The sequence below is a fragment of the Saccopteryx leptura genome, chromosome 7 (assembly GCF_036850995.1).
Source record: "Saccopteryx leptura isolate mSacLep1 chromosome 7, mSacLep1_pri_phased_curated, whole genome shotgun sequence".
NCBI lineage: Eukaryota > Metazoa > Chordata > Mammalia > Chiroptera > Emballonuridae > Saccopteryx > Saccopteryx leptura.
Window position 1 is genome coordinate 62314394 of NC_089509.1, and position 17054 is coordinate 62331447.

At 37.6% G+C, this 17054-nt stretch overlaps 1 protein-coding gene across 1 annotated transcript in view; it reads left to right on the plus strand.

The window, feature by feature from the left end:
- MTX2 (metaxin 2) overlaps positions 1–11305 on the plus strand; it is a 65245-nt gene extending 53940 nt beyond the window's left edge. The window contains exons 5-10 of the mRNA XM_066346038.1: positions 581–657; positions 1895–1987; positions 2491–2529; positions 3272–3397; positions 5132–5208; positions 10638–11305. Of these exons, the coding sequence (XP_066202135.1) occupies positions 581–657; positions 1895–1987; positions 2491–2529; positions 3272–3397; positions 5132–5208; positions 10638–10821 (596 nt within the window). The 3' untranslated portion in view covers positions 10822–11305. The remainder of the gene's footprint in view (positions 1–580; positions 658–1894; positions 1988–2490; positions 2530–3271; positions 3398–5131; positions 5209–10637) is intronic.
- The last annotated feature ends 5749 nt before the right edge of the window (positions 11306–17054 follow it).

Consider the following 17054-nt stretch of genomic DNA (forward strand, 5'->3'; position numbering starts at 1 on the left):
GGAGGGAAAAGGGTGGAGAAGCAGATGGTCACTTCTCCTGTGTGCTCTGACTATTGGGAATTGAGATATCCACATGCCTGGCTGATGCTCTACCACTAAGCCAATGGGCCAGGGCTGAAAGTACGTCTTTTTAAATATAGTTTAAAATATGGAGTGATTCATTTTACTCTGAAGAGAAGGCTCAGTTGAATCTATCAGTGGTCATAAACCAATATCTGGGCTTGGTTCAGGTAATTTGAATAATTGATATTTACAGCTATAGAGTGATCTGTTAGTGTTAGCTCTGAAAAGGGAATATTGTGCTGTTATGTATAAGTGAGAACTCCAGAGATGAGTAATTCAAATTTTTCTTTTTTTCTTTGTTGTAAAACAAATAATCAGTTTTAAAAATATGTATTTTTTAAATGTACACATTGAATTGTAATTTTTAAAAGTTATAGTTTTATGAAATTCTGTATTTATAAAAACATATCCCAGTTTTGTGTTAAACTGTTTGGTAGCACAAACTTTAATTTCCTGTTTGGTAGCACAAACTTTAATTACTTAAAAGTGTTTTCATGCATTTTTTTTTCCTCAACAGGTAAAGTACCTTTTATTCATGTAGGAAATCAAGTAGTATCAGAACTTGGTCCAATAGTCCAATTTGTTAAAGCCAAGGTAATAAAAAAGATATTAAATGCATTTGATCACAGCCGCTCTTAAATCATTTATCATTCTTTAGGATGTCTTAACATTTACATTGATTTTACCCTAGTTTTATAAAATGCCAATATAAACTACTGGAGAACTATTTCTAAAGTGTAAGTTTTTTCTTTTAATAATGCAAATCATTGGCAAAAGGAAGAGGTAATTTGATCTTTACGAAATGGTAGATACTTTTCTAACTTATGAGAATTTTGGTCATAAATGAAAACTGTTAGGTTGTTATAAAATGTCAAGGTAACCTTTGAGAAGGGAGATATAGGATCTGTTTAGAAGTTGAATTATTTAATTTATCCATTTGAATTATTCAGTTTAGATTTTAATAGTTGTTAAGGGACAACCTCCATTAACTTTTTGGGGAAAATCCTTCCAGACTTTCCTCTTTATATATATAGAAAAACATGAATCATACTATTATTAGTTATTTTGCAACCTGCCTTTTAAAATCATCAATATGTTTGGAAATTTATATATATATATATATAAATATTTATATATAAATTACCCTTTTAAATTGTATAGCATTCTGTATATGAGTGTATTATAATTTATTAAGTCTTTACTAATGTACACTGAAGTTGTAAGTTGTTGCCAGTTTTTTGCTGTTACTTAGTGCTAAGGTAAATATTCTTATACATACACCTTTGTACACTTGTCAGATTATTTCCTTAGGAGAAATTCCTAAGAGTGATATTGCAATGTTATAGAATATGCATTTTTAAAATCTTAAAACAGAATGCCAGATTGAACTAAATGAATGCATTTTATGCATTCATTCATTTCTAGTGTATTAGAATTTAAAAATTGGTCTCTATTTTCCTATACCTTTATTTATCTTTGACTACTTTATAAGCAACACATGCCAATCTTTTGGCATTCACTATTTTACTAATAAGGTTATTCTCTTAACAAGGTTTACAGATCATTTTTGTTTTCTTTTGTGAAATAATTGATAGTATAATTTTATCCATTGAAATGCATTTTTATGACAAACACTACTTATTAATATTTTGTAGAAATAGAGTATTATGTGTTTTCATATAAAATAATTTTCTTTTTGGAAGCATTTTGAAAATTAATCCATTGGATATTTTCAGTAAAAAGGTTGATGTTATATTACTTGGTAGTAAGATAACTGAAAGATTTTGTATATTTAATATAATGCTCTTAAATTTTTTTAAATTCCCTTTAGGGCCATTCTCTTAGTGATGGGCTGGATGAGGTCCAAAAAGCAGAAATGAAAGCCTACATGGAATTAGTCAACAATATGCTGTTGACTGCAGAGGTATAATAGAAAATAATAGGCCTTGAAAATAAGCTTTTTCTCTCATAGAAGATAATCTTTTCTTATGGGTTATTTTAATGTTATCAACAAATAAGAAGATAGTCAAGCAATGCTAGGGCTAGGATGCTTACCCAAATTATTAGTTCATTATCTTTGAACAAATTGCCTGATGCTTTCTGTTCTAATTTTTCTGTTTGTAAAAAGAAGTGATTCTTGCCCACTTATGATATTACTTTGGCCTCGTAAAGTTTACTTAAATAATATCTATAAAATACTTTAATGGTATTTAGAGATATACTGTATGAATAAGAAATATTTTTATTAAGTACCACCATTAAATTTAATAATTATGTATAGCAATATTAGTGAAGAAAAAAAAAAAACCGTTACATATGTGACTTTTATAAAGTTGGCTTATAAAAAATTACCATGGCAGAAAATAACTTTCTTTTTATCCATCTTTGGTATTATAAAGTTTTAGTGACTGTTTCTTTTGTTCCTAGTTGTATCTTCAGTGGTGTGATGAAGCTACAGTAGGGGAGGTGAGTGGTTCTGCAGCATTTATCTTAATTAAAATTTAATGAGAAAACACTTTGCTCAGAATCTCAAGTCCCTGCTCATAAATGAAACATTGTGGTTTATACCATTAGTCATACAGTTTTTCACATACTTTAATTTTGCTTGCACATACATTTTAGGGAAGCTATATTGTTATATATTGTTTGATATAACTGGTTGCAAAGTGCATAAAAGTTTATATATTTTTAAAGGGAATGTTTTAAAATTTTAATTTTTTAGATTACAAACTCTGTATTTTTTTTTCAGATTGCTCTGTGTTCTCTAGGGGAAATATTCTATATTTCCCTTAGAATTCTATTTGTAAAAAGAGGCTTTGTTTTTAGAAAGAATCATGTTGTTGTTTTTTAAGTGAGAGGACGGGAGACAGACTCCTGCATGCGCCTCAACCAGGATCCACCTGACAACCACTGTCTGGGGCTGATGCTCTGCCCATCTGGGGCCAGTGCTCACAATTGAGCTATTTTTTAACTCCTGTGGAGGAGACTCCACAGAGCCATCCTCAGCACCTGGCCAGAGGGCTTGAATTAGTCGAGCCATGGCTGTGGGAGGGGAGGTGGAGGAGGAGAGGAGAAGCAGATGGTTGCTTCTCCTGTGTGCCCTGACTTGGGATCGAACCCGGGACATCTACATGCCAAGTTGTCGCTCTACCACCGAGCCAAACAGCCAGGGCAAAATCATGGTCTTAACAGAATCTTTTTGTTTTAGATTACACATGCTAGGTACGGCTCTCCTTACCCGTGGCCTCTGAATCATATTTTGGCCTATCAGAAGCAGTGGGAAATCAAACGGAAGATGAAAGCTGTTGGATGGGGTAACAAGACTCTGGACCAGGTTAGTTCAGACTGAAGTTCACAAAACCCTCAATGTATTTAAGATAAACATTTAAAGCTTTAATTAATGTTTTATATTGATAGTCCTTTAAAAAAATCTCAACATAATAAAAAAGTAATAAAATATTTGCTCTTATTTTCTTTGACATGAAGTAATTTTGTTTTATAAAAATCACATGCTTACTGTAAAACTCTATTATACACAAAAGTTCAAAAAGGAGATAAAAATTGCCTGAAATTCTGTGACCTAGAAGTTGCCACTGTTAATTGTTTGGAGAACATTTTTCTGGACGTCTCAATAACATTTTCCTTAAATGGGATCATATTATACCTAGCAGTCTATAACCTCTTTTTTTTCCCCACTCAACAATACATTGTGGGCATCTTTTATGCCAATAAATATTGCTTTGCAATATCAGGGCTTTTTAAAAAAAGACCCTGTTTAATATAGTGCTTAGTATATCTTTTATTTATTTATTTATTTTGGTCCTTAATTCACTGAAGTAGCAAGATTAAAAATTAAAAATTTTGTCTAGAACATGAGTTTGAACATTATTGGACTAATTAATGCCTCTTTTCCAAGTCTACCCCTAGTCCTAGCCAGCTGATTCACTTTTGTGTGCCATTGACCACAAGGAGGATTGAGTAAATGAATAGGAATGGAGTAAATAAAATTTGTCTCTCCTAGTCGTCAGTCAACTGAAATACTTTTGCTCATGGTGGGTCAGCAGTGTTATATTTATGAAGCAGGTTTCTTCCTTCCTTCCCTCCCTCCTTCCTTCTTTCCTTCCTTTCTCTCCCTCTCCCTCTCCCTCTCCCTCTCCCTCTCCCTCTCCCTCTCCTCTCCCTCTCCCTCTCCCTCTCCCTCTCCCTCTCCCTCTCCCTCTCCCTCTCCCTCTCCCTCTCCCTCTCCCTCTCCCTCTCCCTCTCCCTCTCCCTCTCCCTCTCCTCTCCCCTCCCTCTCCCTCTCCCTCTCCCTCTCCCTTTCCCTCTCCCTCTCTCTCTCCCTCTCCCTCTCCCTCTCCCTCTCCCTCTCCCTCTCCCTAATTCAGTGAGAGGATGGAAGTCAGAGACAGACTTCTGCATGTGCCCTCACTGGACCCACCCAGAAAGCCCGCTAAGGGGCGATGCTCTGTCCATCTGAGGTGTTCTGTTGCTCAGCAACTGAGCTCTTCTTTAGCGCCTGAGGCGGAGGCCATGGAGCCATCCTCCAGCCCGAGCCCAACTCACTCCAAGCGAGCCATGGCTGCAGGAGGGAAGCAAGTGAGAGAAGGGAGGGGTGGAGAAGCAGATGGTCGCTTCTCCTGTGTACCCTGAGCAGGAATTGAACTTGGGACATCCACACACTGGGCCTATGCTCTACCACTGAGACAACTGGCCAGGACCATGAAGCAGGATTCTCAATGTATGTCAAATTATTTGAATATATGGATTCAGGAAAAGTTTTTTTGTAGGGACTGGAGTTTTAAGGTAAAAATCTTTCTTGAGAGTAATTCTTATAAATAACTTAATTGTACTTGTATTTGAAAGCAATTAGCTCTCAAGTTTTCTTTGTATTTCTTGTATAGAAAGTAGTATTTATATTTTATGTGTGACTTGTAATCTGATTTAAATATATTATAAAAGATTACTGAAATTTATATTTTTGTTATAAACTATAATATAAATTGTTTTAGACATATTTTATTGTTTTGCTAATTTAAATATTTTTCTTTTGGGTCTGTTGCCATACCAGGTCTTAGAAGACGTTGACCAGTGCTGTCAAGCTCTTTCTCAAAGACTGGGAACACAGCCATATTTCTTCAATAAGCAGTAAGAAATTTTATTTTTTTAAGTTCGTTTTTTTTTCTGTATTGTTAGGTTACAAACTTATTTTATCATAGAAGAATTATTTTATCAAGAAATATTTGTGAAAAGATTTAGTTGTATTTAAATTTATTTTTGCCTTCATTATACATTTACTTAGCACTTTTTGGGTGTCAGGCATTAGCGCTAGGCTCTGGGAGAGTGAGATTTCTATTTTAATTATTTTTATTTATTTTATTTTATTTTTTACAGAGACAGAGAGAGAGAGAGTCAGAGTGGGGGATAGACAGGGACAGACAGACAGGAACGGAGAGATGAGAAGCATCAATCATTAGTTTTTCGTTGCGCATTGCGACACCTTAGTTGTTCATTGATTGCTTTCTCATATGTGCCTTGACCGTGGGCCTTCAGCAGACCGAATAACCCCTTGCTCGAGCCAGTGACCTTGGGTCCAAGCTGGCGAGCTTTTTGCTCAAGCCAGATGAGCCTGTGCTCAAACTGGCAACCTCGGGGTCTCGAACCTGGGTCTTCCGCATCCCAGTCTGACGCTCTATCCACTGCGCCACCACCTGGTCAGGCGAGAATGAGATTTCTAAAATGCAGTTTTTGCCATTAAGAATTTCTCTTAAGGGCAAATATGTTCAACCAGTCATTAGTGTTAAGATATGTTAGAGAGGCCCTGGCCGGTTTGCTCAGTGGTCGGCCCTGCGTGTGGAAGTCCCAGGTTTGATTACTGGCCAGGGCACACAGGAAAAGCGCCCATCTGCTTCTCTACCCTTCCCCCTTTCCTTCTTCTCTGTCTCTCTCTTCCCCTCCTGCAGCCAAGGCTCCATTGGAGCAAAGTTGGCCTGGGCACTGAGGACAGCTCCATGGCCTCTGCCTCAGGTGCTAGAATGGCTTTGGCCATAGCGGTGCAACGCCCAGATGGGCAGAGTGTTGCCTCCTGGTGGGCATGCTGGGTGGATCCCGGTCAGGTGCATGTGAGAGTCTGTCTGACTGCCTCCCTGCTTCTAACTTCGGAAAAATACCCCAAAAAAAGATATGTTAGAGATTCTACTAGAAGTAGTTCAAGGTGCTATATAAAGAAATATAGCATCATAACAGAATTCAAAACTTGCAAAATACTGTTCAGTTATAAAGTTTAGGGTCTGGCTGGTTGGCTCAGTGGATAGAGCATTGGCCAGGCATGTGGACATTCTGGGTTTGATCCCGGTCAAGGCACACAAGAGACGCAACCATCTGCTTCTCTTCCCCTTCTGCAGCCAGTGGCTCAATTCATTCGAGTGTGGTCTGGGAGCTGAGAATATCTTGGTTAGTTTGAGCTTTTCAGCTTCAAGCACTAAAAATAGCTCAGTTGATTTGAGCATCAGCACCAGTCATGGGTTGCTGGGTGGATCCTGGTTGGGGTGCATGTGGGAGTCTGTCTCACTGTCTCCCCCTCTATTCACTTAAAAAAGAAAGAAGGGTAACCATTCTTGTGTATATAGAGCGATACCCTGGTGACTAGAAAAGTGAATAAAACTAAACAATAAGAAATATTGTTGGATAGACAAGCACAATTAAGAACTTATCTTTTAAAAGTCAGTGAAAGTATTTGTAAAACACAGAAATGAATATGAAGATATAGATTAGATATTTATGTATATAGGTTAATTCTATTTCATTAAGATATTTTTTGGTAATTTGGAAAAGAATTTCTAATGTATGCAGTTATAATTTCAGTGTATCAGAATCGTCTATCCTGTGATCCAGTTTAAGATGGGCTTAAATTAGCATTTTAATCTCAATGATTTGCTTAGAAATTCTAACTTTTTCTTGGCTTTTTAATAAATTTTCTTTTTAGACTGATTATTTTTTATAAAGCTTTGCTATTTATTATAGCTTTATAGGCATTTATCTTTTATAACTATATCAAACATCTTTTGGTAGAGATACTAATTTTTGTAGCAGAAATGACTATTTGATAGGTTGGAAATATTTAAGTTATATATTATATACTATATATAACATGTTAAAATAAAACTAGAGTTTGTTGATCTCTGAAGAAAGGTCATAGAGTTCAAAAGCTCTAGGAGCAAAGCTCAGAAGGGGTGTGTTTTATTGTTTGAGGTTCATCATTGTGTTAGGAGTTAGTTTTATTATTGTACAAGCTATCTTCATGGGAGAATAGATTTAACTTATTTTTCTCTTATTTAAGCTCAGTGTTAAAGAGTTAGTAACCAGGTAACATATGGCATGTGACTTAGTGGAAATATTCAATACATTTTTTTCTTCATAAGGGTGTAATTATATTTAAACTTGTAATGAAAAACTAAAAATCTAGAACAGTTGCAAAACCAAAGGTATCCTATTGAAGAACTGTTTGATATTAAGATATAGGTTTTTGAAATAACTTTACCTTATATGAGACCTAGATAAACAATTTCCCCTAACAGTTATGATTAAAGAATAGAATAGACTTAGTTTTTTTTTGTTTTTTTTTTTTGTTTGTTTGTTTTTTGGTAGGCCATTACCTTTAATCCTAGCTCACACTCAGAGGCCGAGAAATACATACAGTGGGAAAACCCCTCCCTTTCCACTCAGGGCTCCCAAAGCCACTGACTGATCCGAGTTTCCTAGAATCAAAGGTTTCTAGCTCACCAGCCTTATTCACCTCTGTTTCCCATCTCCTTCCTTCTCTCTGCACAAACTGGTTTCTCCTTCAGCACTCTACCATCTTGGCTGCCTGTCCTCTGCAATGCTGATGGCAGGATCTGAGTAGAATAGACTTAGTTTTTAATTTTAACTTGACCCAATTATACTGCCCACAAAAATTAGGGAATATTTTAAAATGAATATGAAGCTATAAAATATCCCCTAATTTTTGTGAGCAGTGTATTTAATTAATATTAACATGCAAGTGAACTACATTTAGAAAAAGGTGGCCCTGGCCGGTTGGCTCAGCAGTAGAGCGTCGGCCTGGCGTGCGGGGGACCGGGTTCGATTCCCGGCCAGGGCACATAGGAGAAGCGCCCATTTGCTTCTCCACCCCCCCTCCCCCCTTCCTCTCTGTCTCTCTCTTCCCCTCCCGCAGCCAAGGCTCCATTGGAGCAAAAATGGCCTGGGCGCTGGGGATGGCTCCTTGGCCTCTGCCCCAGGCGCTAGAGTGGCTCTGGTCGCGGCAGAGCGAGGCCCTGGAGGGGCAGAGCATCACCCCCTGGTGGGCAGAGCATTGCCCCTGGTGGGCGTGCCGGGTGGATCCCGGTCGGGCGCATGCGGGAGTCTGTCTGTCTCTCCCCGTTTCCAGCTTCAGAAAAAAAAAAGAAAAAGAAAAAGGAACTTGTATTTTCACTTTGTTGTTGTAAAATTTCTCTCATTCCTGTATTTGTCACAGGAGTATTTACTTTGTTAGACACTATCCTCTAGTGAAAGAACTCTGGCTTAAGTCAAGATACTGACTTAAGTATTGGAGAGTATTAGATTCCAAGTCAGAGGCCTGAATTCTATTCTTGGCTCTAACATATACCAAACTTTTGCAGATTGTTTTATTTTCCTGTGTGTCCTCCCCTTACTGTCTTAAATTAGAATCAGTTTTTCTCTTAGCTTACCTACTGGGGATTTTGAGAGGGCTCCTGAAGGAAACCGAATAGCTTTGCTTGATAAGAGAAAGGGAAAGGGTAGTTGAGGGAGATCTTGCAGTAAGAATAGTAATTCTGAAAAAATGACAAAGAAGCTAAATGGTGCAAAAGCAAAAGAAAAATGAATTTGAAAAATATTAGAAATTATACAAGGTACATACTAAAATATATGGCCTTTGATCGTTCAAAATTTATAGTGTTGGTAGCTTGTAAGTATTTAAGTCATTTCTGAAATGCAACAAAAACAAAATCTATACTACACTACCTTGCTGATGTGTGATATCTGTTAAGACACCTACACAAAGACTACTAGGTCATTTGTTTCTTCAAATATAGACTTGGAATGAAAAATTAAAACTTTGCCTAAAGAGATATTTCTATGCGTTTTTTTAATAAAGGGGAAGAAAAATAGAAAAATATGTATTTTTTTCTAAATGTAATCAGGATAGAAAAAGTTACATACTCTCAAGTATTTATGACCATCTTGCAGGTCTGTGTTTTCCAGACAAAACCTGTTAGCTCGAAGAAGCTGAATAAATGTGAGTTAAAACTAGTTGAGTGAGAGATTGGAAAAAGAGTTAAATGCTGCTAGTAACCATTAAGTAAATAGTAAAATTTGAAAATACACCCTGACCAGTGGTAGCACAGTAGATAGAGTGTCACCCCGGGACACTGAGAACCCAGGTTTGGAAACAAAGACCTGCAAGGTGGTCATAAATACTTGAGAGTATGTAACTTTTTCTATCCTGATTACATCATTGGTTTAAGTGTGGGCTCATCCTGCTTGAGCGCAGGCTCCTCAGCTTGAGCCCAAAGGTCACTGGCTTGAACAAGGGCTCACTGGCTTGGCTTGAACCCCCCAGATCCCCCTGCCCCCATTAAGTCATTCATAAGAAGCATGAAAGAATAGCAGATAGCCAGCAGAAATGTGGGAGGAATGATAATACAAGATAAGAAGGCAACAAATTGCTTAGGACTTTAAAAATATATGTGTCACCCTGGAATATTTTTCTAATAAAAAGTCTATAAACATTTTCTTTATGCATCTATTAAAGCATTTACTAAGTTGTACTCTGGTAATTTATGTTTTGTGTCCATGTCTTAGAATACCTTTCTTGTTTTTATATCTCTAGCATCTGGCACAGTTTCTGGCAAAAGGGAGCCCTGTTATATTTTTTTAGTGGAAAATTTAATGAATAAGATGAATTATGATCAGTTATACCAATATTATTTTAATGGATTTAAACAATATTGTGGCCCTGGCTGGTTGGCTCAGTGGATTGAACATTGGCCTAGCATATGGACATCCTGGTTCGATTCCCAGTCAGGGTACACAAGAGAAGTGACGTCACCTTCAGGGTATACAAGAGAAGTGACCATCTGCTTCTCTTCCCCTACCACTCTCCCTTCTCTCTCTCTCTTTCCCTCCAGGGCCTTTGTTGGTCCTAGCGTTGGCCTCAGGTACTGAGGATAGCTCGGTTGATTCAAGCACTGGCCTCAGAGGGAGGTTGATCCTGGTCAGGGTGCATGCAGGATTCTGTCTCACTATCTCCCCTCCTCTCATTTAAAAAAATAAATGCTGTTACTTCATAAAGGAAGACACACAACTAGCAAATCATAGTTTGAAAGACTATTTCATATCTTTATAGCAAACTCCAACTTAAAACAACAAATTATGCCAAATTGGAGTAGGATTTATTTCTTTGTGTGACTTTTTTTCTTATAAATAGATGAATAAAATGTTACAAAAAATAGTATATATCCTACTGTACAGATTAAACACTATTAATGTTATCCTCATTTCTACTTTTATTTTAGGCCTACTGAACTAGATGCACTGGTATTTGGCCATCTGTACACCATTCTTACCACACAATTGACCAATGATGAACTTTCTGAGAAGGTGAAAAACTATAGCAATCTTCTTGCTTTTTGTAGAAGAATTGAACAACAGTATTTTGAAGATAGTGGTAAAGGCAGCTCATCTATCAGATTGTCTTAGAGTTATGTGTTAATTTAATTATTAAAAAAATTAACTTTTGATGCCTGACCTATGGTGGTGCAGTGGATAAAGTGTCGACTTGGAATGCTGAGGTCACCAGTTTGAAATCCTGGGTTTGCCTTGTCAAGGCACATACAGGAGTTGATGCTTCCTGCTCCTCCCCTTCTTCCCTCTTTCTCCCTTCTCTAAAATGAATAAATAAAAAAGCTTTAAAAAAGCTTTAACTTTTGAAATATATGTTACTTGAATGATACAATAGTGGTATCAGAACTTTAAAAACAAAACACTGCTTTTTTGCCACTTCAAAATAAATTCTGTAATGTATCTTATATATGTACTTGATACTGTTGTTTATGTATACATTGATATAATTCTGAATTACTTCATTTGATATGTTATGCTCTGTAGCTTGAAATTTTTGTTTTCTTGAAACTTGTTATGTATATAAAAGTAAACATTAAACAACTGTATGGCTGGTGTATTTACTTGTTCTTTCTGAAAGCCACTCTCTGAGCTTTATACATGCAACGAACAGTGTCTTTTCTAAGGCAAGTAATTTGTGTTCCTACTCCCAAGGTTATTTTACTAGATACATGGTAAGCCTTGTCATAGGACAAATGTTAACAAGTGTGCTCTTGGAAAATGTGAGTGATTACCATTTAAGAACATTCTTCATATCTGAACTTAATTGAATTGAAAAAACATTGCATCAGAGCAGGTATAATTTACATTTGATAAAGGGATAGTTTCAAGGACCTTATTTTTTTGAAACTTTTCATTTTGAGAAAAGAATATTTTAATAATGCTGTTGTCTTCCTTTGGTGGGGGGGGGGGAGGATAGTTTTCATAGAAATGTCAACAAAGGTTTGTATATAAACATTAAGGATTATATGTTGTGTCGCTTTCACATTTTCTAGTATTTTATATAAAACCAGGGATGCTTTAAAGAGTCAGATGTAAAAATTATTTCTTGAAAACTCCTAGATTAATAGTAGTTTTATATTTTCTCTTTAGGTACCATTTTTAACTCATTCAATCCTTATAAAAGCACTGCAGAGGTTATTATCCCCAGCTCACAGAGAAGGAGATGGAGACCGAAAGGGTAACACCTACGCAAAGTCATAGTGTCACAGGTGGTAGAGGTGGAGTTCAAACCAGGCAGTCTAGCATTCATTTGGCTTTTCAGGAGAACTATGCTTGTTCTTTTAAGATTATATATGTATACCCTATAAAGGGCATATTATATTCTCTTTAGCCTAAATCCCACATAAACATTGGGCATTAGGTACTCTCTTTGGACTGCAGTGTTTATTATAGCGTTCCTGAACTAATTTTGTAATGTGTATTACTATTGAAATTAAAAAATCCCAAGTTACCTGTTTTTGCACAATTTTTATGACAGGTTTATTTTTGTATATATTTTTACACTGGTTGTGTACTAGATGCTTTAAAAAATATATTTCTTGGTCTGTCTAGGTAGAGGTTTATCGATTTTATTGTTTTTCCAAAATGTAACTTTTAGTTTCATTGATTTTTTTTTTTTTTTTTGTAGTTTGTTGTTCTCAGTTTCTTCTTTGCTCTTTTTTTTTTTTTCCACAGAGACAGAGAGAGGGACAGATACGGACAGACAGGCAGGAAGGGAGAGAGATGAGTAACATCAGTTTTTTGTTGTGGCACCTTAGTTTTTCACTGATTGCTTTCTCATATGTGCCTTGACTGGGGGGGGGGGGCTACAGCAGAGCAAGTGACCCCTTGCTCAAGCCAGCAAACTTGGGCTCAAGCCAGTGACCTTGGGGTCACGTCTGTGATCCCATGCTCAAGCCAGTGACCCCACGCTCAAGCTGGTGAGCCTGTACTCAAGTCAGATGAGCCCGCACTCAAGCTGGATGAGCTCGCACTCAAGCAGGCGACTGCGGAGTTTCAAACCTGGGTCCTCCGTGTCCCAGTTCAATGCTCTATCCACTGCGCCACTGCCAGATCAGGCTCTTCTTTGCTCTTATCTATTTCTCCTAGTGGTTCTGGATTTAACTTGCTCTCCATTTTATAGTTTCTTAATATGGAAGCTTGGACTGATTTGAAACTTTCTTTTCCAATATAAAATTTAATACTTGAGATTCCTCTTTACACACTGCTTAGAGGGAATTTTGAGATGTGCTTTTATTTTCATTTGGTTCAAAATATTTTCTAATTCTCGTGATTTTTTTCTTTGACCCATGGGTTATTTATAGGTGTATTTTTAAATTTGAAAATATTTGAGGATTTTTCAAATACCATTCTCTTACTGATTTCTAGTTTGTTGTATTTCTAGAACATACTGTATATTTCTGCCAATGTAAGAGATGTCCAAACCTGTAAGAATTTTTATGAGTTTATTTGAGCCAAACTGAAGACAATTGCTGGGAAGCAAAATCTCAACGGATTGAGAAAATGCTCCAGAGAATGACAGTTCACCACTTACTTTATACCTCAGAATCAAAGGGGGAGATGTAAGGGGTTATATGAAATTCATTAGTGATTATGGAGACAGGAGAAAGCAAAGTGGGAAAATCTCTAGGATTGGATATAAGGTAAAACTAATAGACAAATATTTTACATAGGCAGGTATAGGATAGTTAACTATACTCACAAAAATAGGGGATATTTCAGAACAAATACGAAGCGATTAAAATATACCCTAATTTTTGTGAGCAGTACATTAATGTGATAATGAGGGGATTTGTGGTCCGGAAAAGGTTACTCTTACATTTCAAAGGCATTTTACTCTTATACAGGGGTCCTCGGGTTACAACAGTCTCCACATACAACGTTTTGAGTTTATGGTGCTCACTCCCATAAAAACTTTAAAAAATTGAGATGTGAGTGTTTCGGCTTACACCATTAGCATTGTACTGACGGACTGTGGGCAAACTAGTTTGGTTGTGCATGGCGGAAGAATATGCAGTAACGCAGCATATGAGTGAGGGAGTTGGCATCTCCCAGTACTCTTACACCAGTTTGGACTGTTAAAAGTGCAAGTGTTCCGTCTGTGTTGCTTTGGCGACTTTTGCCTGGGATGAAGTGAGGCAAACAATCTTAAATGGGTAGAAAAAACTGTGTCCCCAGTCCCCAGTTTGTGTATGACTTCCATGGCTTTGAAGAGTCAGTGGAGGCTGTAACAGAGAAGGTTGTTGTCATGGGTAAACAGCTTCATTTGGAGGTGGAGGATGAGGATGTCACAGAGCTACCGGCATCTCATGGAAAGGAGCTGTCTGCTGAGGACCTCATTCAGCTGGAGAAGCAGCTGACTGAAGAGAAAGACAGAAACACCAGAATCCAAGCGATTTACTACTACCAAGGGTTTGGCAGAATGTTTTCTATGGTAGAGGATGGGTTGGCAAAATTTCAGGTTGAGAACCCCAGCGATGACAGATTCAGTAAGGATCTGTCTACAGAGCTATAATGGATGCCTTGCAATGCTATAGGCAGATTTTGGAAGAGAAGTAGTCATCAATCTTCCAGACTAGCCTGGAACAATTCTTTGAGAAGGTAGAGAGGCCTGCAACAGATCCGGTACCCTCTATATCAGCTGCTTCTTGAGATGAAACACCTGTAGTACAGGTAGAATCATCTCCAGTGTCTCCTGCATGTTCCTTAGGCAATCCTGATCCACCTGACTCAGTATCTCCAGCACCTTCTGCAGGTTCTCCTGCCTCTCCAGCTTCCTCCTCCCAATAGGTTACTCTCTCCCACCTTGCAATGCCCCTTCCAGTGTGCAAGCAAGCCAACCACAGGAATAAAGGTAAGGAGTATTTTTTTACACTCATTTTCTGTTAATATAATACAGTGTATTTGTGTCCTTTTCCTTTTTCTGTGGCTTAGATGGGTATTTATGTCCTAGATTATGATTTTATAACTGTTAGAATTGGTAAGTGACTTCTAGGGTGTGTTTTGACTTAAACCAAAATTCAGATTACATCATTGTTGTAGAAACGGAACTGTGTTGTAATCCGAGGACCCCCTGTATTTTAAAAGTATGTTATAGGGCCTGACCAGGCGGTGGCGCAATGGATAGAGCATCGGACTGGGACGCGGAAGACCCAGGTTCGAGACCCCGAGGTCGCCAGCTTGAGTGCGGGCTCATCTGGTTTGAGCAAAGCTCACCAGCTTGAACCCAAGGTCCCTGGCTCAAGCAAGGGGTTACTCGGTCTGCTGTAGCCCCCCAGTCAAGGCACATATGAAAAAAGCAAGCAATGAACAAATAAGGTGTCGCAACGAAAAACGAATTATTGATGCTTCTCATCTCTCTCTATTCCTGTCTGTCCCTATCTATCCCTCTCTTTGACTCTCTGTCTCTGTAAAATAAAAAAATAAAAAAAGTATGTTACAGGTATGTTATTTTAGATACAAAAGACCAGGCTCAGTTAAGGTAAACATTAATTTTTGTTAGGGAAAATACCACTCTAGGACATGACTATCTGCCATGAACTGCTTTTAGTTAGAAAATTTTAATTTCAGACCATCCTATGTGGTTACCTTAGGTCTTTGAGTTTGTATAGCCCCTTTTTCATCACATTTCAGTTCTTTAAATTTGTTAAACTTTGCATTATGGTCCAGGATATGGTTTATCTTGGTGATTATTCCACGTGTAGTTGGAAAGAGTTTGTATTTTGCTATTATTGGATGGAGTACTTATATAAATGTTAAGTTGGTCTAATTGGTTGATAGTGTTGTTCAGGTCTTTTATATTCTTATTAATTTTCAGCCTACTTTTTCTACATTACTGAGAGGAATGTTTTACATTGCTGAGAAAGGAGTGTTGAATTGTGGGGGGGGGGTCACCTTATTTCTAACAATTTGCTTTATGCATTTTAAAGATCTTGTTCGATGTATATATATTTAGGAATATGATTTCTTGGAAAATTGATCTCTTTATTCATATTATATTTTTGTTCTTTATCCCTTGTAATTTTTCTTGCTCTGAAGTTACATCAATTTAGTTATTTCAGCTAATTTACTTATTTATCTGATATAACTACTTAAGTTTTCTTTAATGTTTGAAAGGTCTATGGCCCTGGTCACTGGCTCAGTGGATAGAGTGTTGGTCCAGCATATGGGCATCCCCTGTTTGATTCCCAGCCAGGGCACACAGGAGAAGCAACCATCTGCTTCTCTCCCCCTTCTCTCCCTCTTCTCCTCCTGCAGCCAGTGGCTCAGTTGGTTCTAGTGTGACCCCGGGCACTGAGAATGGCTCGGTTGGTCTGAGCATGTTAGCCTCAAAGCTAAAATAGCTTGGTACTCAAGCATCGACCCAGACAGTGTTGTCAGTGGATCCCAGTCAGGGCGCATGTGGGAATCTGTCTCACTATTTCCCTTCCTCTCACTTAAAAAAAAGAAATTGAGAGGTCTATATATTTTTACCATTTTACTTTTAGTCTACTTGTTAATCCTAATCCGGAGGGAACCGAAACATTGAAGACACGAACAAAGTCCGTCCATTACACACCAAAGCTTTATTGTCTAGCTTGGCCAAGCGGCAGCAACTCCAACAGAAATCTGAAGGAGAGCGCCGGCCCTTTGTTTTACCTAGTTTTTATAGTTTTGTAAGTGGGAAGTACAGAAGCAAAAATTGTAATTAGGAGCCCCTTACCACTATTGGTTATAGTCATATGTCCTTTAACATGATAGGACCACGTTCAATTTGCAAGTCATACATTATTTTGGAGAAAACAAAATTTACAAGTCAACACAATGGCAGAAAGATATCTTTTTACATATTAAAAGGCATTCCCATATTATCTAGTGTTCATCTGCTATCTCTCTGTCCAGAGTCACACGTGTTAACTACACGCATTTACATAGGAGAGGTAGTTTCTGTGGGGACAAATGCCCGCAAATGGCTCATAGTTATAAGAAAGGGTTTATTTTGGCTTTTCTCTCCCTGCACCTGGCTAGCCATTCACCCCTTTCCCCACAGGTGTGGTGGAATGTCGGGGGATCCATGTTTTCCTCCCCTTTGCATTTACAATACAATGCCAAGGGCCATCCTGACTATGCCAATCACACAGTACAGAGACTATTCTCACAATTTCTCTGCACACCTTAACCCAAATTAATAAAATGTTCTCCAAGCCTCTTAAAATATTAATATTAATTCTGTAGTTTTTGGTACTTTACAACACCTGCGGGTGAAGTTGCTCAGTGGCTCCTCATACTTATATCCTTATATATGTTTTTCTTATATGAACAGCTTAGAG